This window comes from Halictus rubicundus, chromosome 11 (genome assembly GCF_050948215.1).
Source record: "Halictus rubicundus isolate RS-2024b chromosome 11, iyHalRubi1_principal, whole genome shotgun sequence".
Taxonomy (NCBI): domain Eukaryota; kingdom Metazoa; phylum Arthropoda; class Insecta; order Hymenoptera; family Halictidae; genus Halictus; species Halictus rubicundus.
This window is the reverse complement of record NC_135159.1, coordinates 7635964-7659158: the sequence shown is the minus strand read 5'-3', so window position 1 is coordinate 7659158 and position 23195 is coordinate 7635964. Positions and strand designations below refer to the sequence as shown.

Below are 23195 nucleotides of genomic sequence, written 5' to 3'. Positions count from 1 at the left end.
CAGTTGAATATATTCATAAAATTTTTGAAAAAACCAATTGTCTAGCACATTGTTACGTTACAATTGCTTCGCTCCCTTTAAACTTTTTTTAAACATGTTTAAGTCTTTACAATGACTTTACAATTACTTTATAATCTTATCAAAGAAATATTAGAGTATTGAGATGAGTCTACAGAATTATTCTACACGAAAAACATTCGTATAATGTTTACGGTTATACTACAAAAACTCCCAGTATTGAGAATGCGATTTCTTTCAAATTTATGAGAGGTTGCCAATTAGGTATCGAAACGCAAAAAATTGTAATTTAATATTATGATTCAAATTCGTTGGACAATGTTATCTGCAGCAGGTAGCGGCGTTCGAACCCATCACTACCTTTTTTTCATTCCACCGTGTGGCTCCCTCTGTCATCTTTTGTCTTCCTTCATCCTGTCGTTTCTTTTCTTGTCTCTTTCTAATCTATGCCTCTCTGTTGCTCAAGAACTTCTCTGTTCAAGATCGTGGGCGGAAATTAGAATAACCAGTCTAGCCAGTTGTATTGCAGTCAGCGCACGGTGCAGACGTATTCGCTTTCGCGTGGAGATTTTTCGAAATTCCGGTTCGCTCTCTATTTTTTTTTTTCTAATTCTTTTTTACTCGCCGAACGAACAATTCTGTCGATTTCGATCCGGAGAATCGATCTGTTTTACGTTCCTCGATCAAACGGACTCGATTTCGCTCGAATGGGAGATCACAAGTTTTCGCCAGTTCGAGATCATTTTTTGCTACTCGGCCCGGTGATCGATTTTGGATACATCGATAGGATTGCGCCATGACACGTCTGAGTTTATCGAAGACAGCGTACGTATATTTACATTCGTACGTATAATAAATAAGTCATTCAATATATTATTTTAATAATATTTCGTGTATTCAACTGTTTACTGTCTTGTATTGCATATCTTTATTTCGATCGAATTTTTATACTATTTTGTATACCAACTTTGATTTCTTTTGCTTTGACAATGATTTGACCGGTTGAACGTGACACTGTCAGTACAGTGTTTACTGCGAGTTTGTAAACTCACAAAAAGACCGGTCGGTTTACAAATTCGATTAACAAAGTTTACAAGTAATTTGAAGTGTTGATAATAGTTCTTACGGGTAACAAGTGTTATAGTGAGTTTCGACAATTAGTTGTTTATTAGCATTATTAATAAATAGCATGGTAGACATAAGGTGACCAACTGGTTGCCATGGTTAATAAAATATTTTCACCGACGTTATTTAACCATAGATAATACATATTTTTATAAATGACATAATCGCTATACAGATTTTACAAAATATTACTACAAAATAAATTGCATGATTGTTTAATTATATTTTTATTTAAAAATGCAACTAAAGTAATAGTAAGTTTATTTATGATCATACGTCATAAAGATTTGTGTAGATAGTCCACTAAAGTCATTTTGTTCTAAATTAATTAAACATTACTATAAAATAAACAGCATGACTTGGTTCACCGTAGTGCTAATAAGTTATTCGTTATTTCAAAATATATATTACACCTAAATTAATTATGATAATTTTAAACTAATAGAATAAATATAATAATTAATATTATATTCAATTGAACACATTGTGTTAAATCTGTTTTTAATGGTAAAGGACTGTTTCAATGAAAACGAAACCAGTCAGTGCTTTTCATTTACTAATTTCGTCCTAATTTACAAGTGAAATTTTTTTTGTTTGTTAACAATTAACTTAAGATAAATAGGGATGCAACAAGATGATACGTTTACGAATGGAAAAGTGACGACGAATGTTAATTTAAAGCACGTTCGAGATAACACCTAAAATATAACGAAATGACTTTGGTTGACTTTTAAGTATTCGGTGACACAGTGAGCGCACGGAATCCTAATGAGACTTATGAATGGGATAGTATGATAACGCGTTAATGGCCTCTACAATGGAATGTGTGCGAGTACGGTAACGAAACAATTTCTATTCGTTCTGGAATGCAAAGCTCTTCACTATACATTGTTCTGATACAGATTTATTAATAACTTTTTTTAAATATTTCAAAAAGTTTTGAACATATTTAGAACAATTTACATTCTTACAGTGGACGTATCATAAAATTAGAAAATTTTAGAAAATTTTGTTTATAGAAAAATTTATTATAGATAATTTATTGTTCGTTTGTTGTTCGTTTCGCATTAACTGTACCGCCACCGGTCAGATGACCGGTTTAACATTTTTACTTTATAATTATTAAATTATTTTTTATTATTAAATTCCATTAGAAATAATTAAATAAATTTCTTCATTCAAGCTTATATTGTTACAAAAATTGCGAGAAACTGGGCAAGTATTTCAATGATTATGCTACGTGTATATAGCGTATTGCGCGTACACTCTTACAAGCAAGTGCAGCAAAATTTTAAAAAGCGCGGGGAAACCACCGGCATAGGCGTAGACATCAAGCTTTCCATTTTAGTGACATAATTTTAATTTCCAACGATTTCCTCCAGATTTCCCCTATATTTGCATTATTGAAATCATGCATTATTTACCCGTAGAAAACTCGTAAATGAGCTACATTTAGGTTACTTTCGTTTGCATTCGGTTCCATTTAAATGGAGGGAATTTGTATTGCGGTAGATTAGATAAAATTGTAGGATGAAATAGAAGTTCAGATCGACGAATAAGTTAATTAAAGGGGAAGACTTCGGGTTTTGGAAAATGTTACAGTGGAATCACGAGCGAATCGCGGTCAATTGACTCACGTTGCTGCCATTGTAATGCGCGTGCGTACGCGCATTCGTGAAGGTGTACGCGCACGGTACGACTACGGATGTAATTACATCGCGAGCGAACCGGAAGTGGAAACGGTCTGCTCGGTTTTTGCCAGTTAAATGACTGCTTTATACGCTTGATCGTTTCGGAGAATCGCGCGACTGGAAAAGGGATTTATTCATATATGCAGACACGCATTTTAAGCGAATCCCGAAACGAAAATTTCGATTAACTTCGTAGAATGAATTCATTCATTAAAATGAAAATATTCTGTGACTTATTTAAGTATTAGCGAAATAATTAATTTTAGTAGAAAATAGATTATTTTTAGTCGATATTACAAATTCTGAAATTAAACATTGAAGAGGTATTAAAAATGTAAAGTAAAATATTAAAGGGGTATTAAAATTATGTTAGATCCATGACGATTCTAAAATTAAAAATCTGCTTTTTAGTCGATATTACAAATTCTGAAATTAAACATTGAAGAGGTATAAAAAATGTAATGTAAAATATTAAAGGGGCATTAAAATTATATTAAATCCATGACGATTCTAAAATTAAAAATCTTCGATCTGTGAAGCATAAAACGTATATAATGCAGCACTAATGACGAATTAATTATTGTAGTTTGGGAGCCCGTGATTAAGGCTGTCGAATAAATGCAATGGTCTCGCAATCGCATTTCGTAGCTAGCCTTTTGCGTATTGTAAATTGCATTGCGACAGCATTTCGTAAAAGGCGAACCGAGACAGCTGTTCATTTGAATGGTAGAGTGACTCGCATGATTTCTCAATGAACGAACCATACGTTCGACACTGGCACACCGAACTCTCGAGGCATCATTCATTCGAGCCAGCGCATGTGCTCGTGTACGCGAAAAGCTTAGATGCCCCATTGTCGATGTTTACGCTGTTGTAATTTCAACAAAAACAATTTTATGACAATCTCTAACCGGGCCCATTTTAATACAAAAACCGTCTGCTTTTTTTAATATCGCTAAGTTGTTCTTTTTAAAAGTTGTGCAGGTCAGTTACGAAAATGTTATTTATTTTATTGTATTATTTATTATTAATTATTCAATAATTTTTCGGCACATTATCCAGTGAACTAATCCTGTTAACATCTCAAGAAAGACTCGAGTTCCTTTGGTTTAATCTTAAAAAAGTTATTCTTTTTGAAAGGGTGCACGAATACTTTTGTCCACCACTGTGATGCAGATTTAAACTGGCAATGGGAAAAAGTCGTGTCACATTCGAGGTGGGGGTGCAAAGGGTTAAACGTGTGAGTCAATTAACCGAGGTGGAAAACTGTTTCAGGTGATGCCACCGGGGCCCAACCGGGTTTACCTGCCGACCGTGTTGCTGATACTGGTCGGTCTCCACAAAACTGGCAGCTCTACGTCCTCCCCCGGACATCCGGTTTGCAAGCCGGGTCTCGAATTCTGGTCGTCTAAGCGGGGCACCTGTTGGCCCTGCACCAAATGCGCCCCTGAGTTCACGCTAACCCCGTGCGCCATCTACAAGGATGCGATTTGCGGCCCGTTTTCGGCCCTCGAGATCTACTTGGCCTTCCTCGAGTCGAGGAAGCAACCGGAAACGGGCCAACACAGGCCCGAGGTTATCACTTCGAACATGCCACGGCGATTTCCAGACCTGGACCCGCAACAGGTCCGGAAACAGCCCGGAGACCTAATTAATCTCGAGAAAAGCCTCGAGGTGGACACAGCTCGCCAGGTAATTGGCGGCCATCTTGGAAATAGTTGAATTCCGATCGGCTGACCCTCTTGCTACCGAAGTGTAGACGTATGTTAACAGGATTTTTAACGCTCCGAGGGCCTCACCAATTCCCATAAAATCGAAACAATTTATTTAATAACACAAGAAGCAGTAAATATTCTTTTTCGTTTGATGCAGAGGACCGGTGAATCTCTCGCGCGAAAATCATCTTCCGCAGAGAGGATCCTATGGGATTGGCAAACTGCAGCGTTGATCCTTGCAGTCTGCGCGTGCATCTTATTCTTCTTGGTCGCAGGATGCTCGGCTTTGGTCTACACGAGGCAGTGGCGTCGCATGAAGAAGAATTTCGAGGCCGGTAAGTAAATACAATTATTGACCGATCTTATCAACGTATTAACATCCTGAGAGTGGGCGAGAATTAAGAGTCATCCGTACAACACAATTGCGAAGAATCTGATGGCGGGAATAAATGTTTTCTTAATCATTTCCCGCGATTTTCCCATCGGCTCCTTTCCGTAGAAGCGAACGACGAAAGAGGAGCCAGTGCGTTCTGCGATTTCGCGAAATCCGATCCCGTGGGATCGATAAGTCGATCGTGGAGGGGGATACGCGCAGTCCTTTAAAATGCGAGGCGGATTTTCTTCATTAGAGGGCCGCTCACGACCTCTGCTCACCTTGGTTCGATCTATCACGCCCGGATATGACGTCTCGGGTTTCGATGCTTCTCGTTTCTTTCGCGATGCCCCGTTCCGTGTTTTCTTTGTGCTCGCAGTCCCCTATCGTTTGTTTATCCGTCCATTCAATTGATTCGTTAAACTATTTCCCACACTTCTCGAAACTTGTTCATCGTAATCCACAAGTGCGTAATTTTCTGTAAGCGGCGAACCGTCTCAAAATAATGCCCGATATGAAAATAAAAGACAAGCGGTTATGTTTTAGTTAGCGGTTATATTTTAACGGCAGTGTATAGTTTTATCATCGTAATGCGAGGGCTGATGTTGAGAGCAATCCAACGACCAATAATATTATGACGTTTCCGTGACCTTGGTGACCATTTGAAATGATCTTTGCTACTCAAGGTCACGTGAAAGTTATGTCATTATAGGTCGATAACACTCGACCTCGGTGATTACATCACGATATGAGAAGTATGAGTTCTGATTTGAAAAATAAACATCAATGACCTTGAGATTTCGATCACAAGGTTACCTTGAGAAAATTTATGTTCTTGTCATGAATTCATCCGCCTTGAGAAACAAGCGAAATATTCATGGTGACCAACCATTCTTTAAAATAGTGGAGAAAAGATGTATTTAAAAATACGGGAGGTGGACTAAAAAATTATTTAACAATATTAAAATGCTCCACGCCGTGCTCCGTTTCGATAGACAGTGAGAAGAAATGCGTTCCGAATTGCCGTGTGTCAGCAAAAGGTTTTTGATTTCCTAGGGGAAAAATCTGGGAAAAAGGTCGGATTAAGAGAACGCGAAATTGTATTTACTTGATGTCCCGGCTAAAATGAAAAGGCATTGTCGGCGTGCCCACTAACGGATTGGTAATACAAGCGAATGATCGCGCATTCGGTACCGTTTCACCGCTGGCCATGCTTACTAAAGGGGACTCCTGTTAGGGCCCATTACCTGATCCCACTGCCAATGGCTGTCAGCCACCGCTGAGAACCATTCGTCAACCTCCCCTGTATTCCTATCCACGCATAACTCCTTTTATTATCGGTCTACTACAGTCCGACAACGGCATCTTCCTATTTCAAAAATTGTTTATTCAAACTCACGACAATGCAAACATGAAACAAATACCTGAACTTGTTGCTTTATCGTCAAACACAATATTTACGGCAATGTTACTAGCGAAAAGACGATCTTTTATTTGAAGAAAATCATGACATTGACTCTTATTTAGAAAAATACATTTCGAAATGAACTTTTATAAAGTAAAATAAAGTCAATGAAAATATTTCGTTACTTAATGATTTTTAGCCAGTAACTTTTTGTGGACAACGATACATTTATTATTGTTTTAAAAACTTACCCAAATCTAACCAAAATTTATCTGAAAAAGAAATCCGTCTACTACCTATGAAATATGGGAAATGCTTTTCAAAATCTCAAGGTCGTTGATGCTTATTTTAAACGAAATATATTTTGAATGTATTTAATATACTTAATATTTACACTGAAATATATAATAGAAAATACGTAATGTATTAAGTATATTCAAAATGTATATTGCTAAAAACAAATATCAATGACCCTGAAACTTCGCAGTATATGACCTTGAGAAAAATGTCGTTTTGTCACCATTGTAGAGTAGTAAATACGACGATAAACAACAGTCTAAAGTAACTATTTTATTGAATCAGTATATTTTCTTTTATTTTACAAGTAAGGAATAAATTAAAAACGGAGTTTAAAATGTGTTGAACACTTACAACAATTTTAGTAATGTGATAGTCGAGTATAAAAATAAATAATTTTTATTAATAAAATGATGGGGACGGAGAACAGTAATTGAAGAATAGTATAAATATTTTTTTGGGGGCAACGGAAAGTGCTGTCGTTCGGTGGATTTTCTTCTGTAACAGGGAACGAGAAGAAAGCTAAGCTTCAGACTGGAGCGAGGCTATCGCTAGATTCATCTCATGGGGCCTTGAGAAAGCAGAACCGCATTCCATAGCTGTTCAACTCGCATTCGACCCTCGATAGGTCGTAGACACCATCGTTCCACGCTCCGGAGCCAAATTGACAATAAAAAATAACCAATTCTGAGCCCTTCTGCAACAAACAGAGATTATCGTTCATAAAATTATACAATATTGTTTATAAAATGCATTTTACCCTTTTCTAGCTTTTTCTGCCATTTACCTACTTCAAACTAATGGTTTTTTAAAAGTAATAATACAAAGTTTCAGAAATAATATTAAACAATAACTATTTAAACAACATTTTTGAAGTTATTTATGTAATGGTTATTTCAAACATTTTTTAAATCATTTCTATTTCATACAAGCTTGAAATATCTGTTTTACTAAAATATTTATTTTCATTTACCTTTAATATTCATACAGACAAATTTTTTAAATCTCACACAGCCTATAGATGTCATTTTTCTATTATTTTATGTAAGGATAACTGATTTAGAATTTACAGTCGTTTAATATTATCGATCAAGATTAATTTAAAAATGTTCAAAGTCGTTTTTAAAATAAATTGTACAGTAATAGCATGTATTTGCATGTATTTGCAGTTAGTTATTCAGAATGTTGTGCAAGGAATGCATTATGTCGGTAATTAAGATTTATGTGTGTACCTAAAAGAAAATTCTTTTGTCCCAGAACTGACAAAGAGATTTTATCTTGGTTTGCAGTGGGTCTAGAAGAGATCTCGGCGCGACTGAATTTATTGGTGAAGGCAGAACTAGCCGAACTGGTTGCCAGCACACCTGTGCACGCCGCTGATCCCGAGAGGAGGTGTCAATATTTGGAGAAGCTCTTAGGTGAAAAAGCACTTCTCCTTCAAGAATTCCTCTATCCAATTTTTATCAAATTTCCCATCATTTTAGCAAACCTTCAACCTCTCAAAAATGCCAAACAATATAACTTAATCTTTAAATTAATAAACATTGCGTTTAATAAAAATACAGTCAGACAGAAAAATTTAAAAGTACATTCATGTCAAAGTGGTATAGTGCTTCTTAATTAAACTAAAATATATATTGATTAATGACTTTTAATCATAAGTGGCTTAGTCAAAATTCATAGAAAATTGCACGATCCACGTATCAATGCATTGAGAAAAGACTGGTTCATTGAAAAACATAATTTTTACGTTTACACGTCGCACAGTGGGACAGAATCGCAAACAGCTGGCAACAATACGTAAATGTCGTAAGATTTTTCTAAAAATTGGTATTCTCATTTTTCTTGGCTTGCTGAATTCGAACATCTGATCGAAATGGTAAAATTCAAAGTGATCGTCTGAATCAATTTGGTAGTTTAAATTTTTAAATTTAAACATTTAAACATTTTAATATTTTTGAATATCTATATTTAAAAAGGAGAGAAACTTCTTTTAATTGCATATCGTATTAGATATTTATATCAACAAAGTTCCAGCCTGACTTTCGATAACTAATACTTTTGTTTACACTGATACTACATACATAGAATAAATTTGCTATCGCGTTTCTGTCCCACTGTGCGTCGTACCCTAATTCCGATGCTCCTGTTATTTTTTTTCAGACCGGAAGAGGGAAGCGCCCGTGATGGTCAGCTGGCCGGAAGTCAGCGGGAACCTCTACATAGAGGAGGGACAGCCTAGAAAGGGCAAGACCCTTCAGATCGCCAGGATTCATCGCAACATTGAGACAATGTTGAGCCAGAAGAAGAATCCGGGCGAGCAATGATACAACGGGACTGATCGACCTAATCGCCTTCTCTAAGAGGGCGTCGAATTGCAAATTCAACCGGCGATTATTTGTATTTATAATTCTATTTATGACTGCGGCGAGGGACGAACGTATTCATTGCATCGGGTTGCAGAATTACTGTGGACTAAATTTTTTGACAATTACAGTTCTCTCTGCTTAGCGTCGCGCGATTGGCGGGGACAGAGCGAGACGCTATGAGAGATAGTGGGAGGGGCTAGAGGCTCGCCACGTGGGACTAGAAGGCGTGGTCAAAGAGACTGAAAAATACCATTGGTTGACCACAAGCGGTGGGGAATAATAAGAGCAGAAAGTAATCGGAACAGGACGCAAACGAGGGAAACTCTATATTTCAGTATGACACTACGATCATCTAAAATGATTCTAGATTTTTTATATTAAAAAGAATGAAGTCATCAGACGCTTAAATTAATAGTTATTAGACTGCGGATTTTATTCACTTATAATCAAATTGAGCAGAGAAAGTGAGAAACTGTGAAAGTATTTGAAGAATTTAAAAGTACTGTTGTGTTGTGTTGAACTCATTAAGATTATTAAGAAAAACTTGGTGAAAGGGTGAGACGCTATGACGTAATAGAATATTTAGTCAATATTTTCTATTGGTTGGCAGCCTTAAGAACTTGTTAAGAACGTCACATGGTCAGGGAAAAGGTGGAGTGCCATTGGCGGGTGGGGGAAAACTGTATTATCAATACTAGGATTATCTAAAATGAGGGAACAAATTGAAATGACTAAATTAATAAAGGAAATATCATTTTCATTGTACAGGGTTTTCGGTAACAGCAGGGAGAATATTTAAAGAGATGATTCTTCAGGATAATATAAAAAGAAAATCTTATTTTCTTGTAACAAAAGTTATCTTATAAGATAACTTGTAGAAGTTGCAACTCTTATAAGATCTTTTTTCATGCATACAGACTGACGAATCACATCTTGAATATTCACCGAACTTTTGCCGAACACCTTGTACACGTAGCAGCTAGAACGCTAGAAGAAACAAATTGTTTAAATTACGAATTATACTTTCATGAATGCATTGTTCCTCGAGCATCAATATTATAGAAACGAAACGCCGAAAGGTACAAAACTATTATCGATAAACGTACGTGCGATATTTTGTATTATTTTTTACTGATTTCATGACTTATACAGAGTGAGGCAATTGCAAATGAACGAACCTAATTGTCCATTGTGTTTTAAAGCGTTTAAAAAACGACTCACCGTCATCTCGACTTCGAAATTCCATGAACCATTGCATTTATCTTTTCATACGATAATCAATTTAATATACAGGGTGGTCCAAAAAATTAGATTTTTCGAGGATGACTGTTAGTGGGACATCCTAAATTTTTTGGGTGACCTCATAATATTAAAAAATGAGTCATTGTATTTATCTTTACATACAATAACAAACTTAATATACATGGTGATCTAAACAAACTGATGCAAATTAAAGAAGAAGAAACAGAGCGTCCATGGTGTACTGGGTATAGGGCTCTTTAAATCTTTTGATGACTCAAAAATTATAAAATGACTACCATCATGCACTTCATGACAAAGACATTGTTGGCCTAATTTCTAAAAAACCGCAGAAATATATTTTCCATTTAATTATTTCATTCTGTATAATTGCTTTTTTTTTATTACGTAAGTGCATGAGAGTAAGGAAAACAATGAAGCCTATGGGGTCCCGCAGCTCGACTGAAAAATCGAGCGACGTGTCCGACCCAGCCAATCGATTATTATTATTTATTTCTTCCGTCTAGTTTTAGAAACTGCCATTTTCTTTTGTATTGTAATGTAGAACGTGCCGAATAAATTAATGCCAATATTACAATCGATCGACGAGTTAAATGAGAAGACGTTTGATTGTTTAAATCGCTAGATTTAATTGCCTTAGAGGTACAGTTTATGGTTTATATTAAAATAATTAACGTAACAACACGCAATCTCTCAGAAAAATATTCTCATTCACGCGAACTCGCACTTTCGTCGTTCCTTTTCCTTTTGTTGCTTCTGTTATTTAATTCTAAAGCTCGAACGTGTTCTTGAACTGCGAACGAGGTGTGAGATAGACCCCCCGCTATCTTGCAAAAATTAATTATAATAGATAAACTTGGTACGTTTTTTAATTTTTTTTTAGTTTTAATATTAATACTGATAATTTTACAGAGGAAAAATTAATTTCAATGTTAAAGAGTTCATTGTTGCCCATTTTCCGTTTTTTATACAAATTAATATTAAAAAGTCTGGATATCTTTCCATCTTTCCACTGAAATAAATTTTAAATGATAAAGGAAGTAATTAGCGAACAGTATGCCTAGCTCACACGTCGTCCGTCGTTAAGCTTGGTCTAACGATACCGAAAATACTGTTTTATTGTTTTTTTTTCGTCTTCTTTTATCGCTACGGTACCTGTCTTATCTCGTATTCGAAAATATCACTATAACATGGCGCGTGGTATGGTTTTCGTCGCATCGATTTTCTTCGATTAACAAAATCAGTATTTTTCATCAAAATTTAATTTGTCTTTCGATACAAAACAACCAAATTTATTGATATAATATATATCCTATATTAAATTAATCAATTATATATTATCCATATTAATTAATTATTTAATCGATATAATATATATTATACATATTAATTACGCAATTCAATCAATTAATTAATAAAAAACTTAACAATTAGTTATTAAGGCTTGGAGATTGCAAACGAAGTTCAAATTCGCTACGGTAATGACGGTTAGAATTTGTAATTGAAAACTACTCTAATCGTGTGATATATGTTTCTAAAATTTCAATGCTTTCGTCGAATGTTATCCTCTATCTTTAAAAATTACGAAAATGTCAGAAACAACAATGTCTGACGTTACTGGTTTGTTACTTGAAAAAACAAAGACAAAAAGAAAAATAATTACATTAATATTTACAATCGGTTGGAATCGTCAATTAAATTGATCTATTTCGAAGTGCAGCGTCTCGAAAAATTTTTCTTTCATGACAAGTGTGTCGAGAAACTATGAAAATCTTAGAAATTCGTAAAAAATCACGTAGAAACTGTTCCAACGATGTAGATCGCCTCTAAAAAAAGCCTCGTCAACGAAAAAGATGCAAGTTATGCTCGTTCGTTCGTTATTGTTCAAGAATTATGTTAGATTCGTCTATGTAAATATATATTTGATTGTTTCCTTAGAGCTTTTACACTTTCATTAGAAGGAAGAATGGACTCGGTCCGCTTTCACTCTCGAAAATATGTCGTATGATGACCCTAAGTGTCTGAATTTCACTATGTCGACCGAGTTTGTCCGAGAAAAACAATTCAAAATATTCCACGAAATTTCAAGGCAATCAATATTGTCTCGGCTCAATGACGTCAACTATTGCGTCCGATTAAATTCGGTTTTTTACAAAAAAAAATTATTGATCACCTTCAAATCTGAAGAAAACGAGGGCTTTGCTTCCGAAAAATTCCCGATGCCCTGAATCGTCTGAAAAGAACACTTTTGGCGACACGAAACAAAATTTTTCATTATTCGAGTGTCACTTCCTACGTTACCGATAATGGCATAACAAATTTTTTAATAGACTTTTCACTTCGGCCGTTGTCATTTTTGCCTCGTAAACATTATTTCTATGCAAAATGAAGCTATTTGCAAAATTTCTGCGAATTTCGAGCATGGGGGTTTTCGAAAGTCTAGTTAAATCGAGCTTTCATCGTCATTTAAAATAGAGCAACTTTGTCCCAAACAGTTTTTTCGTATACGACCAGAAATAACAAATATTTCCACTGTTACTCAGGAGCAGTGTCGCCAGATGAGGGGAGGGAGCACGAATCGAGGGGAAAAAGTTACCCTCTCCCTCTGCCGGTACCGGAGTATGCGCAACACAGATGAAACGCATCACGTGACCGGGTCACGGCGGAAACGTGGGGAATAGCGCGGTAGAAGGGGAAATTAGAGTGGGGGAACAAGTCTTGATCTGGCGACACTGCTCAGGAGACGCACAGTGATCCATAAGAAAAGAAACGTTTGTTAAATTATAATTAATTTCAAACAAGCGATGTGAATTATTCTGTTGGTGTTCTGTTAGTTTCGTGGGGGTTGGTGTAATTGTTGATTTTTTCGGGGCAATCCTTTAAACAGGGTCGATTGATCGTTCAGATTGGCGAGCCATCGATTTAGGAACGTGTCTTTAAAAGTATTGTTGCGTCACGAGTTCGGATCGATGCGTCCTCGAAAATATCTCCTCGTCGATAAATATTGGCAGCTTTCGATTCAGTACTTTCGATACCTGCTCCCTTCGGTCGAGAATGAACCTCGATATAATTTCATTCGAATCCTAGCTCGAATCTCTAGGAAACTCGATTCGGATCGACGTGTAAATTCTCCATTAACAATTGGTCCATTTGATTCTTTCGTCGATGACTTCGTTCAGAGAAAGTAGAACACCCAGTAGATCGCGTTGAACAGCATAAAGCTGACCGGGAATATGATTCTCGAATACTTGTCGATGATGTTGACGTCCTTGATTTTCGGCATCGACACTCGCAACACGGACGCTCCTCTTCGCAAAGCGTGCAAAACCTGAAACAGTCATTCCTTTATTTTCCCCAATTTTTTACACCGTGCCAAAAGATATGTTAGTTTAGTTGGAAATTAGTTTTCGAGAATTCTACTGTATTTACAGATTACAAAATTCTTGAATATGAGTGTTAGGAACATAATTTTTGTATTTAAAGAATACACTTTTAAGATGAGCCAAACCTTACTGACTCGGATGAAAAAAGAATGAAATTGATCGTATTTACGGGTTTTGAAATAAAATTGTGCAATTGTTATGCATCTTTCTGGTGGAAAGAACGTTATGATAGTAACAGATTATTGTTTACAAATTTATGTATGTATAAGTATATGACAGTCTATAGAGTATTCTGTTCGATCTATAGATTAATCTAATTTATCTACAGGGCACACTACTTTATCGACAGGGAATACTACTTTACCTACAGGGGATACTGTTTCATTTACAGAACAAAGGCGCGAACGAGTTAATTTACTATTTTCACAGCCGAGTACTAAAAGTGACTAAAAATAACGGGACCACATTTATCAAGGCATATTTATCATTGCACTTCTTTTTTTACAGAATACGTATAAATTAATGAACGTATTCTGTAAGTACCCCCAAAGATATCTCTACAATCTCAATAATTGTAAAATAGAGAATCGCACGGTGTAAAATAGAGAATAGAGAATGACATACGCCATTTTGTGTGGTCCAATAGCTCTGACGTTAACGCAAATTGCAAATGGAGGTTGGACGGTGTGATTGTGATTCTCAAGCGATGATTTGAAATTTCAGTTTACCTTGGGCTTATGATGCCCCTTATGAGGTCCCCTGTATCTGAGGCCAATGTTCTTTCCGTGAGTGTTGTAGGCCGCGACTCTGGAAATGCGGAAGCTGGGAGGAAACTTGACCGGATCGTGTTCTCTTCCGGTTCCGGGAGTAGAACCGCCACTGTTTCTTATGCTCGGTAAAGGGGACATTCGGAGATCCTGAAGCTCGATTATGTCCGCTTCGGTGGATCCAGGGAACGGAGAGCTTGTTTTGCTTCCTGTAAAATTATTTTGCTTTTCGAAAAGGGTTGAACTTCCCAGTTAGCCAAATTCTGTTCCGAGCAAATCTTGCGCAATGCTTGTATCGCACTTTGCCAGCAAAAGGCTTGTCCATTTGGTACCGAACCCTGCTTGGAGCAGAATTTGGTCCCCATTTTGTATGAATTTGGCACCAAAACTTGTCGGCAAATTCCTAGCCAAATGCGGAAACAGATGGATCGGAATTTGTAGACAAATTTTGGTGGCAAATCCATAGCAAATTGTTTACTGGGTTATACGTTAAAAATTTGTTTCGAACGATTACGAAACATCAGTAACGATGAACGAATGCAGTGAGTTTCGCTAATTTGTGATAGGTAGGTGATGGTTCACCTGCTTTAGAAGTGATGACTTTCTTCTCGTCGGTCTCTTTCTTTTTCGTCTTCTTTTTGGCTCTGGCGCCCCAATACGTGTAATTCACAGCCGCATATTCTAGTAAAGCCGCGAACACGAAGACGAAGCACATTACTAGATAAATGTCGATTGCTTTTACGTAGCTGATACGTGGCAGTGAGCTACGCACGCCTGTCGAGATTGTAGTCATCGTGAGTACCGTCGTTATGCCTGCCAAATTACCGAAATTGGTAAATCAGAGTTTTATTGCTATTTTTGCGACTACAATCATGTAGTATTGTAATCTGGTATCATTTCAATCAGAAACATGTGACGAATATGCTGGTGAAATAAGTTTCATCCAAAATAATTTTTATGAAACTTAAAAAAGTAAAATTTTTAGAAAAATATATAAATATAATTCTTGTAGATATTGTTAAAGGGTTTATACGAAGTAAACCCTGACTTTAGTGTGTCGATGGAAATAAGTTTGAATTGTTTACCGAGGGCTACTCTGGCACTGGTGGCCTCGTGGTTGATCCAGAAGCTCACCCAGCTCAGCATCACGATTAGGATACTGGGCAAGTAGGTCTGGAAAACGAAGTAGCCGATGTTCCTCTGAAGCTTGAAGCTCAACGAAAGTCTTTGATATATACCGGTGGCCAGTCTCTCTTTACGATCATTCGTCTCGTACCCGATTATAGTGAATTGTGGCAGCTCTGCCTCCTCGACCCCACGCACTGGAGTCTCTTTCCAGTACATCACTACGTCCAGAACCGTGTATCCATCTAACAAAACGAAATTTGCTTTTCAATTTCCGTTGAAGTAATATTTTGTTATTCTACTTTTATTTAGAACATTTGGGAAATGGACTTGGACTTTAATAGTGTATGCACTGTGTTCTCTCTGTCAAAAATGTTGAACTTCCTTGAAAGGGACGATGCACAAGGTCATTTGAAGTAAATTTTTCGTTTGCGAAAATGTTCTGCGCGGTTTTGTTAAGGAGTTACTAACGGAAAACGCGGACCAATCAGTGCGTGGCTACAATAGACGGATTCTGGCTCGGCCAACGCCGACGCCACGCTCTGCTGTAGCCGCGCTCTGATTGGTCCGCGTTTCTCGTTAATAACTTCTTAACAAAGCCGCGAAGAAAATTTTGGTGAAGGAAAAGGTTACTCCAAATGACCTCAAGAAACACCCTGTCGTGTACAGTGGAGTATAATTTGGATTTTATCGTGGTTTTGAGTTTCGAACTTGATCTAGGAATGGAAAACGGCGTGTAAGGTAAACTTTCCTCATAATAAAGTTATTAAATCGATTGAACTAATAATTTTTCAGGTAAAAATTTATAACGGCAACTCGTTTTGGTAAGTATAGTAAAAGAAATTACAAAATCTGTAAATAAATATTTGGTTACAATTTTCAAGGTTACAAAACGAATTTTTCAATATCAATATATTACTATGATAAGGCTTTTGAATTAAGATGAAAAAAGAATTAACTCGATTGGATTAATAGTTTTCATGTGTACATATGTACATACATTTATGAACAATAAGAATATTAAGCATTTCAAAATTCATCGATGAAACTGATGAAATATAATTCAATGTGATAAGTCAAATCGAAAGAGTTCCTGAAAAATGGCCTATTTTCAAAAGAAAAATTGTTCAGGGAAGAAACGGGAAATAAAAATTCAAGTGGAAGCCACTAGAGAGGAAGTATCGATCGTACAGCTCTCGATCTCTACGGTGCAGTTCTGCGAATCGAGCGGATAGTAGTGCAGATCCATCATGCAGGCCAGGGTCGTCGTAAATCTCATGCCATAAGTGACAGATCCGTCGCCGGACAGTCGGACGAGTTTATTACGCTCGGTCACGTCGTGCAAGAAACTGCGAACAAACCGAAAACATTTTCTTTCTCAGCCTTTTCACACCTCACGTGTAGATGTCTGGTTGAAATCGAAAGCCCGCGCGCGCCAAATTCAAATATTACGAACGGGGGAACTGAATTTCGTAACAATTCGTATAGTCGTTAATTTGTCTGTTACATGTAATTAGTCAATGAAAAAATAGCGATGTGTTTGTACTTTTCTAATACAAAAACTGTCGTGAGTTTTTATGAAAATGAAAAAATCTATAACATGTTAAAAAATGTACACGAGTGTTTACAAAGGTCAGAATTTTAAAGTGAACTTGTACTATTAACGAGGTAAAACATGTTAACGAAAATCCATATGAATGTTTGGACAAATTAGATAATTTAAAAAATTTTCTTGAGCTAGAAAATGTTAACAAAACTTGGTATGAGCTTTTATAAAAATTAGCAGAAGCTAAAAAAAGTAACGAAACGTAGGTGTGAGATCTATGTCTGAAAATTAGAAGACATTGTAATGTTTTTGAAAGCTAAACAATGTTAACAATAAATTATGTGATTTCTATGAAAATTAAAGAAAGCTAGAAAATAGTAAAATTTTTAAAAGATATAAAATACTAAGAAAAATCTATACGAGTGTTTCTAAAAATTAGGAGAAGCTAAAAAATGTAAAAATTTAACGAATTTTTGTAAAAAGAACTCTCTAGATTTGATGTCATAATTTAAATAATGCATAAACCCGGATTGTCCGGAAGTTATATTTAAAATTCAAGTGTTTGAATATAACTATAAAAACCGTTCGGAACTTTAATAAATTGATTTGAAGTATTTTACAAATTTTTAAGGTACAAACCTGTTTTTGTCATTAGCGAAAAATGTGTCTGGAACCCAAATTTTCTCTGCAAAATCTCCACTGAGGGTGAGGACCTCTTCCTCCTGTGAAAATGCTAGTCGTTCGTCCTTCCAATATTGATTTAGGTACATTGTTATGGTATAGTCCTGTTAAAAAAGAATAAAGTACATAAAGCCTCCATGAAAAAATACAAAATGCTCGAAAGTAACATAATGAAGTGATAATAGAAAAAGTTCAGTTATTATTCAGTTATTTTCAATGTGACTTATAATAAACATAAAATTTGTTATTAAATTGTAGCATTATATTAATTTAATTTTAATTTGAAAGCATTTTGGAATTGTATCAAACTTTTAGTATTAGTTTTATTTTAATTAAAAAATAGTTGATATTATTATTATAGTAAATATAATTACAAAAAATATAAATAACAATATAAAATGTGGTTAATGAAATACAAGAGTTAAAATCAAAACAGAAAGACAATTCGATAAAATCTTTGGTTTTCTTGAGGCTTGATTGAATAAGATAATAAATATGTATAATTCACCATGTTAACTTCTGAGATGGCGTCGAAACTGGCTATAGTAAGATCCATGCCCACCAGCAGGGGTTCCCCTAAAATAATAAAAACAAAGTCAACATTATTTAATACGGATTTTTTAATCTTCTCAAATAATAATGCAAACAGATTAATGGCAATTCGGTTTTGTAATGTAGGTCGAAGAATCGACTGAGATTAGAGAAATTATACAGTATCGTTAAGCGGATTGGATGTTCGGCATGATCACTGGCCTGTAAAAAGTTCGTAGCCGCGCTATTAAATTTCTTGACATCAATCTCTCAGTCCTCCACTGTTTCAACGTTCGATTATTAATATCTTGGTTCAAAGTCAACGTTCTTTTAAAAATGGCAGCAAAAAAAGAACATTGAAAAAAACTTTTTAAATATACCAAATTTTTACCATTAATTTTCTTTTCTAAACGACTTAAATGTCTTTTGCAAAATTTAATTCTGTACTTATAAATTAGAAATGTTTACGTGAGAAATAAATTCCTATATTAAAAATAAAAAATATACGTTCGCCATAGTCATAATTAATAGTATTTATGTGTTTCAGTGACGTACCACCGAAATTTGGTCTCAATCGAATGTCATAGCCATCGAGAATCCGCGATATAGTCTGCGTCACGTTTTCCAACCTGTCAGACACCCCTGTGTTGTCGTAACTGGCCCTGGAATATTTTTAAAATTCCACTAATTACTAACAATTAAAAACCGAACCTTTAACATACTATATTCGATAGTAAATCATTTCTTTTCAGTATTAGTAAACATACATGCATATAGAAACATTAGATGTACTGAAAGTAACTGCCAAAATTAGAATAGTGAATCATACATATAAATTAAATAAAATACAATTAATACCTCACGTTAAATTTAATTAGATGAACATTTTACACTAAATTGAATTGAATTCTATTGAACGAATATTTTACATTGCATTAAAAAAATTAATTTTTTTTTAATTTTTAAAATTTAAACACCTTACATTAGGTTATATTAAATTAGATATCTAAAAATTAGTTTAAATTAATATTTTCCTTTAAATGAAATTGAGTGAATATTTCACATGAGATTAAATTAATGGCGTATATTGAGTTATCAATGACTGATTACCAGGTAACCAGGTAGATCGTCTGCAGCAGTAAGACGACCTGCTGCAGCCTCGACCAGTTCATCATTTTCGGAAATCACGTCAGCGGGTAAAAGAGGACGTCATCTCGTTCGGTTCTTGCACCTCGTCATCGAGCCGCCAGATACTGTAACCAGAGAACCGACCCGATTTTTGTCCTTGACCTTTATTACAAATGGACCCCCCAATTTTTCATTTGCAACCCGATAGAAGCAAACATTTTTCATATCCAATCATAGATAGTTTACACCCAACTTCCCTGAAAAATTTATACTGACCCCGACCTAACCCCTCATCTACTTTTCCTGAATCTACATTTCCCTTTGCGTGTTCTTTCATTTGCATACAGACCGGAGATCATCGATCTACTTTGCTCGTCATTTCGAGTTGAATAATTTGGCATTACAATCCTTTATAATCAAACAGAAGATAACAGAAAAAAATATGCGAGTATGACTACATAACATTTGATTATGTTTTTTAAATTTTTCACACAGAAAATGGCAAAAGCTGGTCTGTGCATGTAATGGTATCAGCATCAGATTATAAATATGAATTATTCACTAAAAAGAGCAATACCTACTATCAAGGATACCATAAAATATTAATTTTGCGATTTACCTACCGGAAATCGATTGGCAGTATTTCAAATGACAGTGCTATGTCTAATAGCAACTAAAAAATATTGTTTTGAATAATAGTCCCAAAAGAAATGATTATTATACACAAATTGCATAATATATTTTCAACTATAAGCCATAAATGTCGAAAAATGATTAAACAACTACCGGTAGGTAATAGAAGATCATCCAAGAACCTAGTGCTCGCATCATCATTCAAACTATCTATTATATTGGGTTGGAACGGAAGTTCGTAGCGTTTTTAAATTAAAATCCAAAGCTAAAATTAAGATATTTGTTCATAGGTTTACTCAACAGCATGATCAGTTACCTCAAAAATCGCAGAAATTATTATTGGTTTGGAACGAAAGCTCGTAGTGTTTTTAAGTTAAAATTCAACAATAAAATTCAGATTCATAGATTTATTCGATAACATATTTCCCCATTTTGTTCTATTACTTTTTGCTATTGAGGTAGCTTATCGCGTTATTGAGTAAACCTAGGAACGAATATCATCTAATATTTTATTTAAAAATTTCAATTTAGAAACGCTGCGAACTTTCGTTCCGACCCAATACGTCCCCACAAAAGCTGCTGATCCATAGCTCGCGGAAGGAACACAAAAAGCAAGCCCCGGGATAGCATTTACTACAAAAGACAACGATCTCACCTATCTTCGATCTCCCCGAACAAAGGAGCCATCGTAACAACCGAATCAGACGTTAGCAGTGGTTCGTACAAAAGGGAGAGTGTAGGTCTGAGCGTCCTTCGAAGGACATCTCGAAGCCTAAAGGGTAGTACCTGGCGCCCTGACAAGGGCTCGCGATTCACTACCGATCGGACAGGTCCCTCCACGAGCACTATCAACGTCGACGTGGTCTAGGATATCTCCGACACTCGGATGCTGCGCACCACCCACCCTCGCCCACCCCCACCCTACACCTTTGATTATCACTCTTCCTAACGTCCTTTTTCCTCTCTCAGGCTACATTCGACCACAAACCTTCGTTGGAAACACTCCCCGTAGTCTTTGCTTGCTTCCACCCCATAAACCCTTAAGTTTCGCTGACAAAGATCGCCTGGGACTCTGGCACCATTGCCCACTGGGTCAGCAAACTATCACCTGTACAGTTTTTCGTTGTTCCAGTTTTTTTTTTTATTCGGTTTTCAGCTGTTTCAGCACTTTCGCGTCCTTCCCACAGGATCTGGACCGGACTCTGTCTGTCGTTAACATTCAAACTGTGGTGGCTTGTATATCTGTTAGGACAGCCCCATCTTTGCGCCCTTATCGGGTTTTCAATCAGAAATGGGTCGTCATCACTGTTTGGTCATTTTCCTCCCGTTCTATGTTGAAGATTTGGACCTAGTTAACAGAGAGATTGTGGATTTGTTGGTTTTTGTCATTAGTCTATAAGGACAGCCCCGTTTTTGTATCCTTACAGAATGTTGATTCACTAATTCACTGGGTAGCACTTTTACATCGTACACTCTGCCTTTCTGTACTTGTTAGAGCATTCTGTTTTCCACACTGTGGTTTTGATTTCTACCGCCAGGTTTGTAAGGACACTCTTATACGCTTGCTTTTCGATCGAATTTTTATTCAGCAATGACTTGGTCTCGTCACCATCGCTGTTCAGCACTTTTGCTCCGTTCTTAGACAATGGGTTCCAATCTAGACTCCTTTCCCCACTGGTTCAATCGTTCTCTATCACCCGGTCTATATTAACAGCCCCATTTCCGCTTCCTTATCGAATGTCGATTGAAAAACTAGTCACCATTACTGTCTAACACTTTTGCGAAGCCCTGGCTTCCGTACCATCCGATACACAGAGTTAGGCAGATACCTAATTATTGCTCCGTCATCGTGTCCCCAATTCAATGTATTAATAAACAATTCTGATTCGCCGTTTAGCACTCTTAAATCCGTTCTCAAACCTTGTCATAAATCACTGTGCTCGCGTCGTGCTCCAACGACGTTTGATCTGGCATAGACAGCCCCATTATCGCTTGTTTATCGAACGGTCGTTAGAAAAACAATAACAGAAAGACAATTGATTCCGAGTGATTCCACTGGTTAGCACTGTTACTTGTTCTGCCCACCAGCACTCTCCCTTTCGCGAGGTGTTCCGTCACTGTTTCACTCATGTCGTTTTGGGGGTGTGATCCCCATCCCCCGCCAACCCCCTCCCGGAGGCTGCCAATCCGTGCCACTCACCTATTTATCTTTCGCTTCTGTTTAGACACCGATAACGTCAGCCCGTGCTGCTCCACGCTCGCCATACCTCGGAGGCTGCCGCAAAATGGACCACGCATGTGCAGCCCCGTTCCTCGGGCCGACCTACTGACACAGAGTCACCGTCTCTGGATCTCGATGCCGGGATCGAACGCCTGCCACCCTCCTCGCCGAGGCCGAGGAACACGCACACCAACGTGTCGAAAGTCGTTAACCCTGGCGATAGCCGGCACATCGATTTCGAGCTGGCGATGTGCTTGCTCGTAGATTCGATTTTTCTGTTTTCCTTTTTTTTTTTTAGGCTTTTTCATTTCATTTTGAACATTGCTGGCTTGGGCCGAGCTGTGTACGGTTTACACGCGCCGGGACAAAAAGATACGGCAGCCTCTCCGTAACTGTCGCAACGTCGGGTCTGCAGAGGCACAGTTATAGAAGAGGTGCTATCTATTTGTCTTGTTTTCCCGATTGAACCTTAGCACTCGAACGGTGACTGTGAGGCACCACTCAAAATTGCTGTATCGTTATTCAAAATATTTTTTGCATGATTAAATTTGTTTGTATTTAATAAGTTACCGAACATTTCAGTATTGTACAAGTGATGTGCTACATTCTCGTGTGTAGAAGGGAAGTACTCTGGGTCGGAAAAAATGTTTTGTTCTGGAGTTAAAATAGCTTCGAGTGCAAAGGGTTAACACTAGGTTGACGGGACCCGTGAAATTATTAAGATTCTAGGAACGCATACATGAGAAATTATTCAGCAAATTTATTTCTTCGGGTGTATATTATTTTTAAAATATTGCTAAAAATGTGGGTAGCGCGTTCTTGTTATTTTTATAAAGTAATGCAAAATAGTCACTTTTAGTGCTCCGTAAACCTAGTGTTAAAATTACACCAAACACGATATAGATATAGTTACGGACGTAATTACAG

General features: G+C 36.5%; 2 protein-coding genes across 2 annotated transcripts; one reads left to right on the top strand and one right to left on the bottom strand.

Moving 5' to 3' along the window:
* The first annotated feature begins 540 nt into the window (after positions 1 to 540).
* On the top strand, positions 541 to 10942 carry Wgn (Tumor necrosis factor receptor superfamily member wengen). Its single transcript, XM_076795793.1, has 5 exons — positions 541 to 843; positions 4110 to 4526; positions 4707 to 4884; positions 7914 to 8042; positions 8788 to 10942. Exons 2-5 carry the CDS (start codon positions 4113 to 4115, stop codon positions 8949 to 8951), a joined length of 885 nt encoding a protein of 294 aa, XP_076651908.1. The 5' UTR covers positions 541 to 843; positions 4110 to 4112; the 3' UTR covers positions 8952 to 10942.
* Positions 10943 to 12982: 2040 nt separating this feature from the next.
* On the bottom strand, positions 12983 to 22252 carry Lcch3 (Ligand-gated chloride channel homolog 3). The gene is made up of 10 exons (XM_076795791.1): positions 20703 to 22252; positions 19397 to 19539; positions 18842 to 18948; positions 18264 to 18331; positions 17714 to 17859; positions 16720 to 16877; positions 15489 to 15773; positions 14986 to 15216; positions 14365 to 14612; positions 12983 to 13581 (listed from the first exon to the last, which is right to left on the bottom strand). The coding sequence occupies exons 2-10, from the start codon at positions 19459 to 19461 to the stop codon at positions 13429 to 13431; spliced, it is 1461 nt and encodes a 486-aa protein (XP_076651906.1). The 5' UTR covers positions 19462 to 19539; positions 20703 to 22252; the 3' UTR covers positions 12983 to 13428.
* Between the last annotated feature and the right edge of the window lie 943 nt (positions 22253 to 23195).

Coding starts and splice junctions, on each gene's coding strand:
- Wgn (XM_076795793.1), top strand. CDS start 4,113: ATGCCACCGGGGCCCAACCGGGTTTACCTGCCGACCGTGTTGCTGATA. Junction 4,885..7,913: donor GAAGAAGAATTTCGAGGCCG/GTAAGTAAATAC, acceptor CTTGGTTTGCAG/TGGGTCTAGAAGAGATCTCG. Junction 8,043..8,787: donor ATATTTGGAGAAGCTCTTAG/GTGAAAAAGCAC, acceptor ATTTTTTTTCAG/ACCGGAAGAGGGAAGCGCCC.
- Lcch3 (XM_076795791.1), bottom strand. CDS start 19,461: ATGATGAACTGGTCGAGGCTGCAGCAGGTCGTCTTACTGCTGCAGACG. Junction 14,613..14,985: donor AGTCATCACTTCTAAAGCAG/GTGAACCATCAC, acceptor ATAATTTTACAG/GAAGCAAAACAAGCTCTCCG. Junction 13,582..14,364: donor AGGGGCATCATAAGCCCAAG/GTAAACTGAAAT, acceptor TGACTGTTTCAG/GTTTTGCACGCTTTGCGAAG.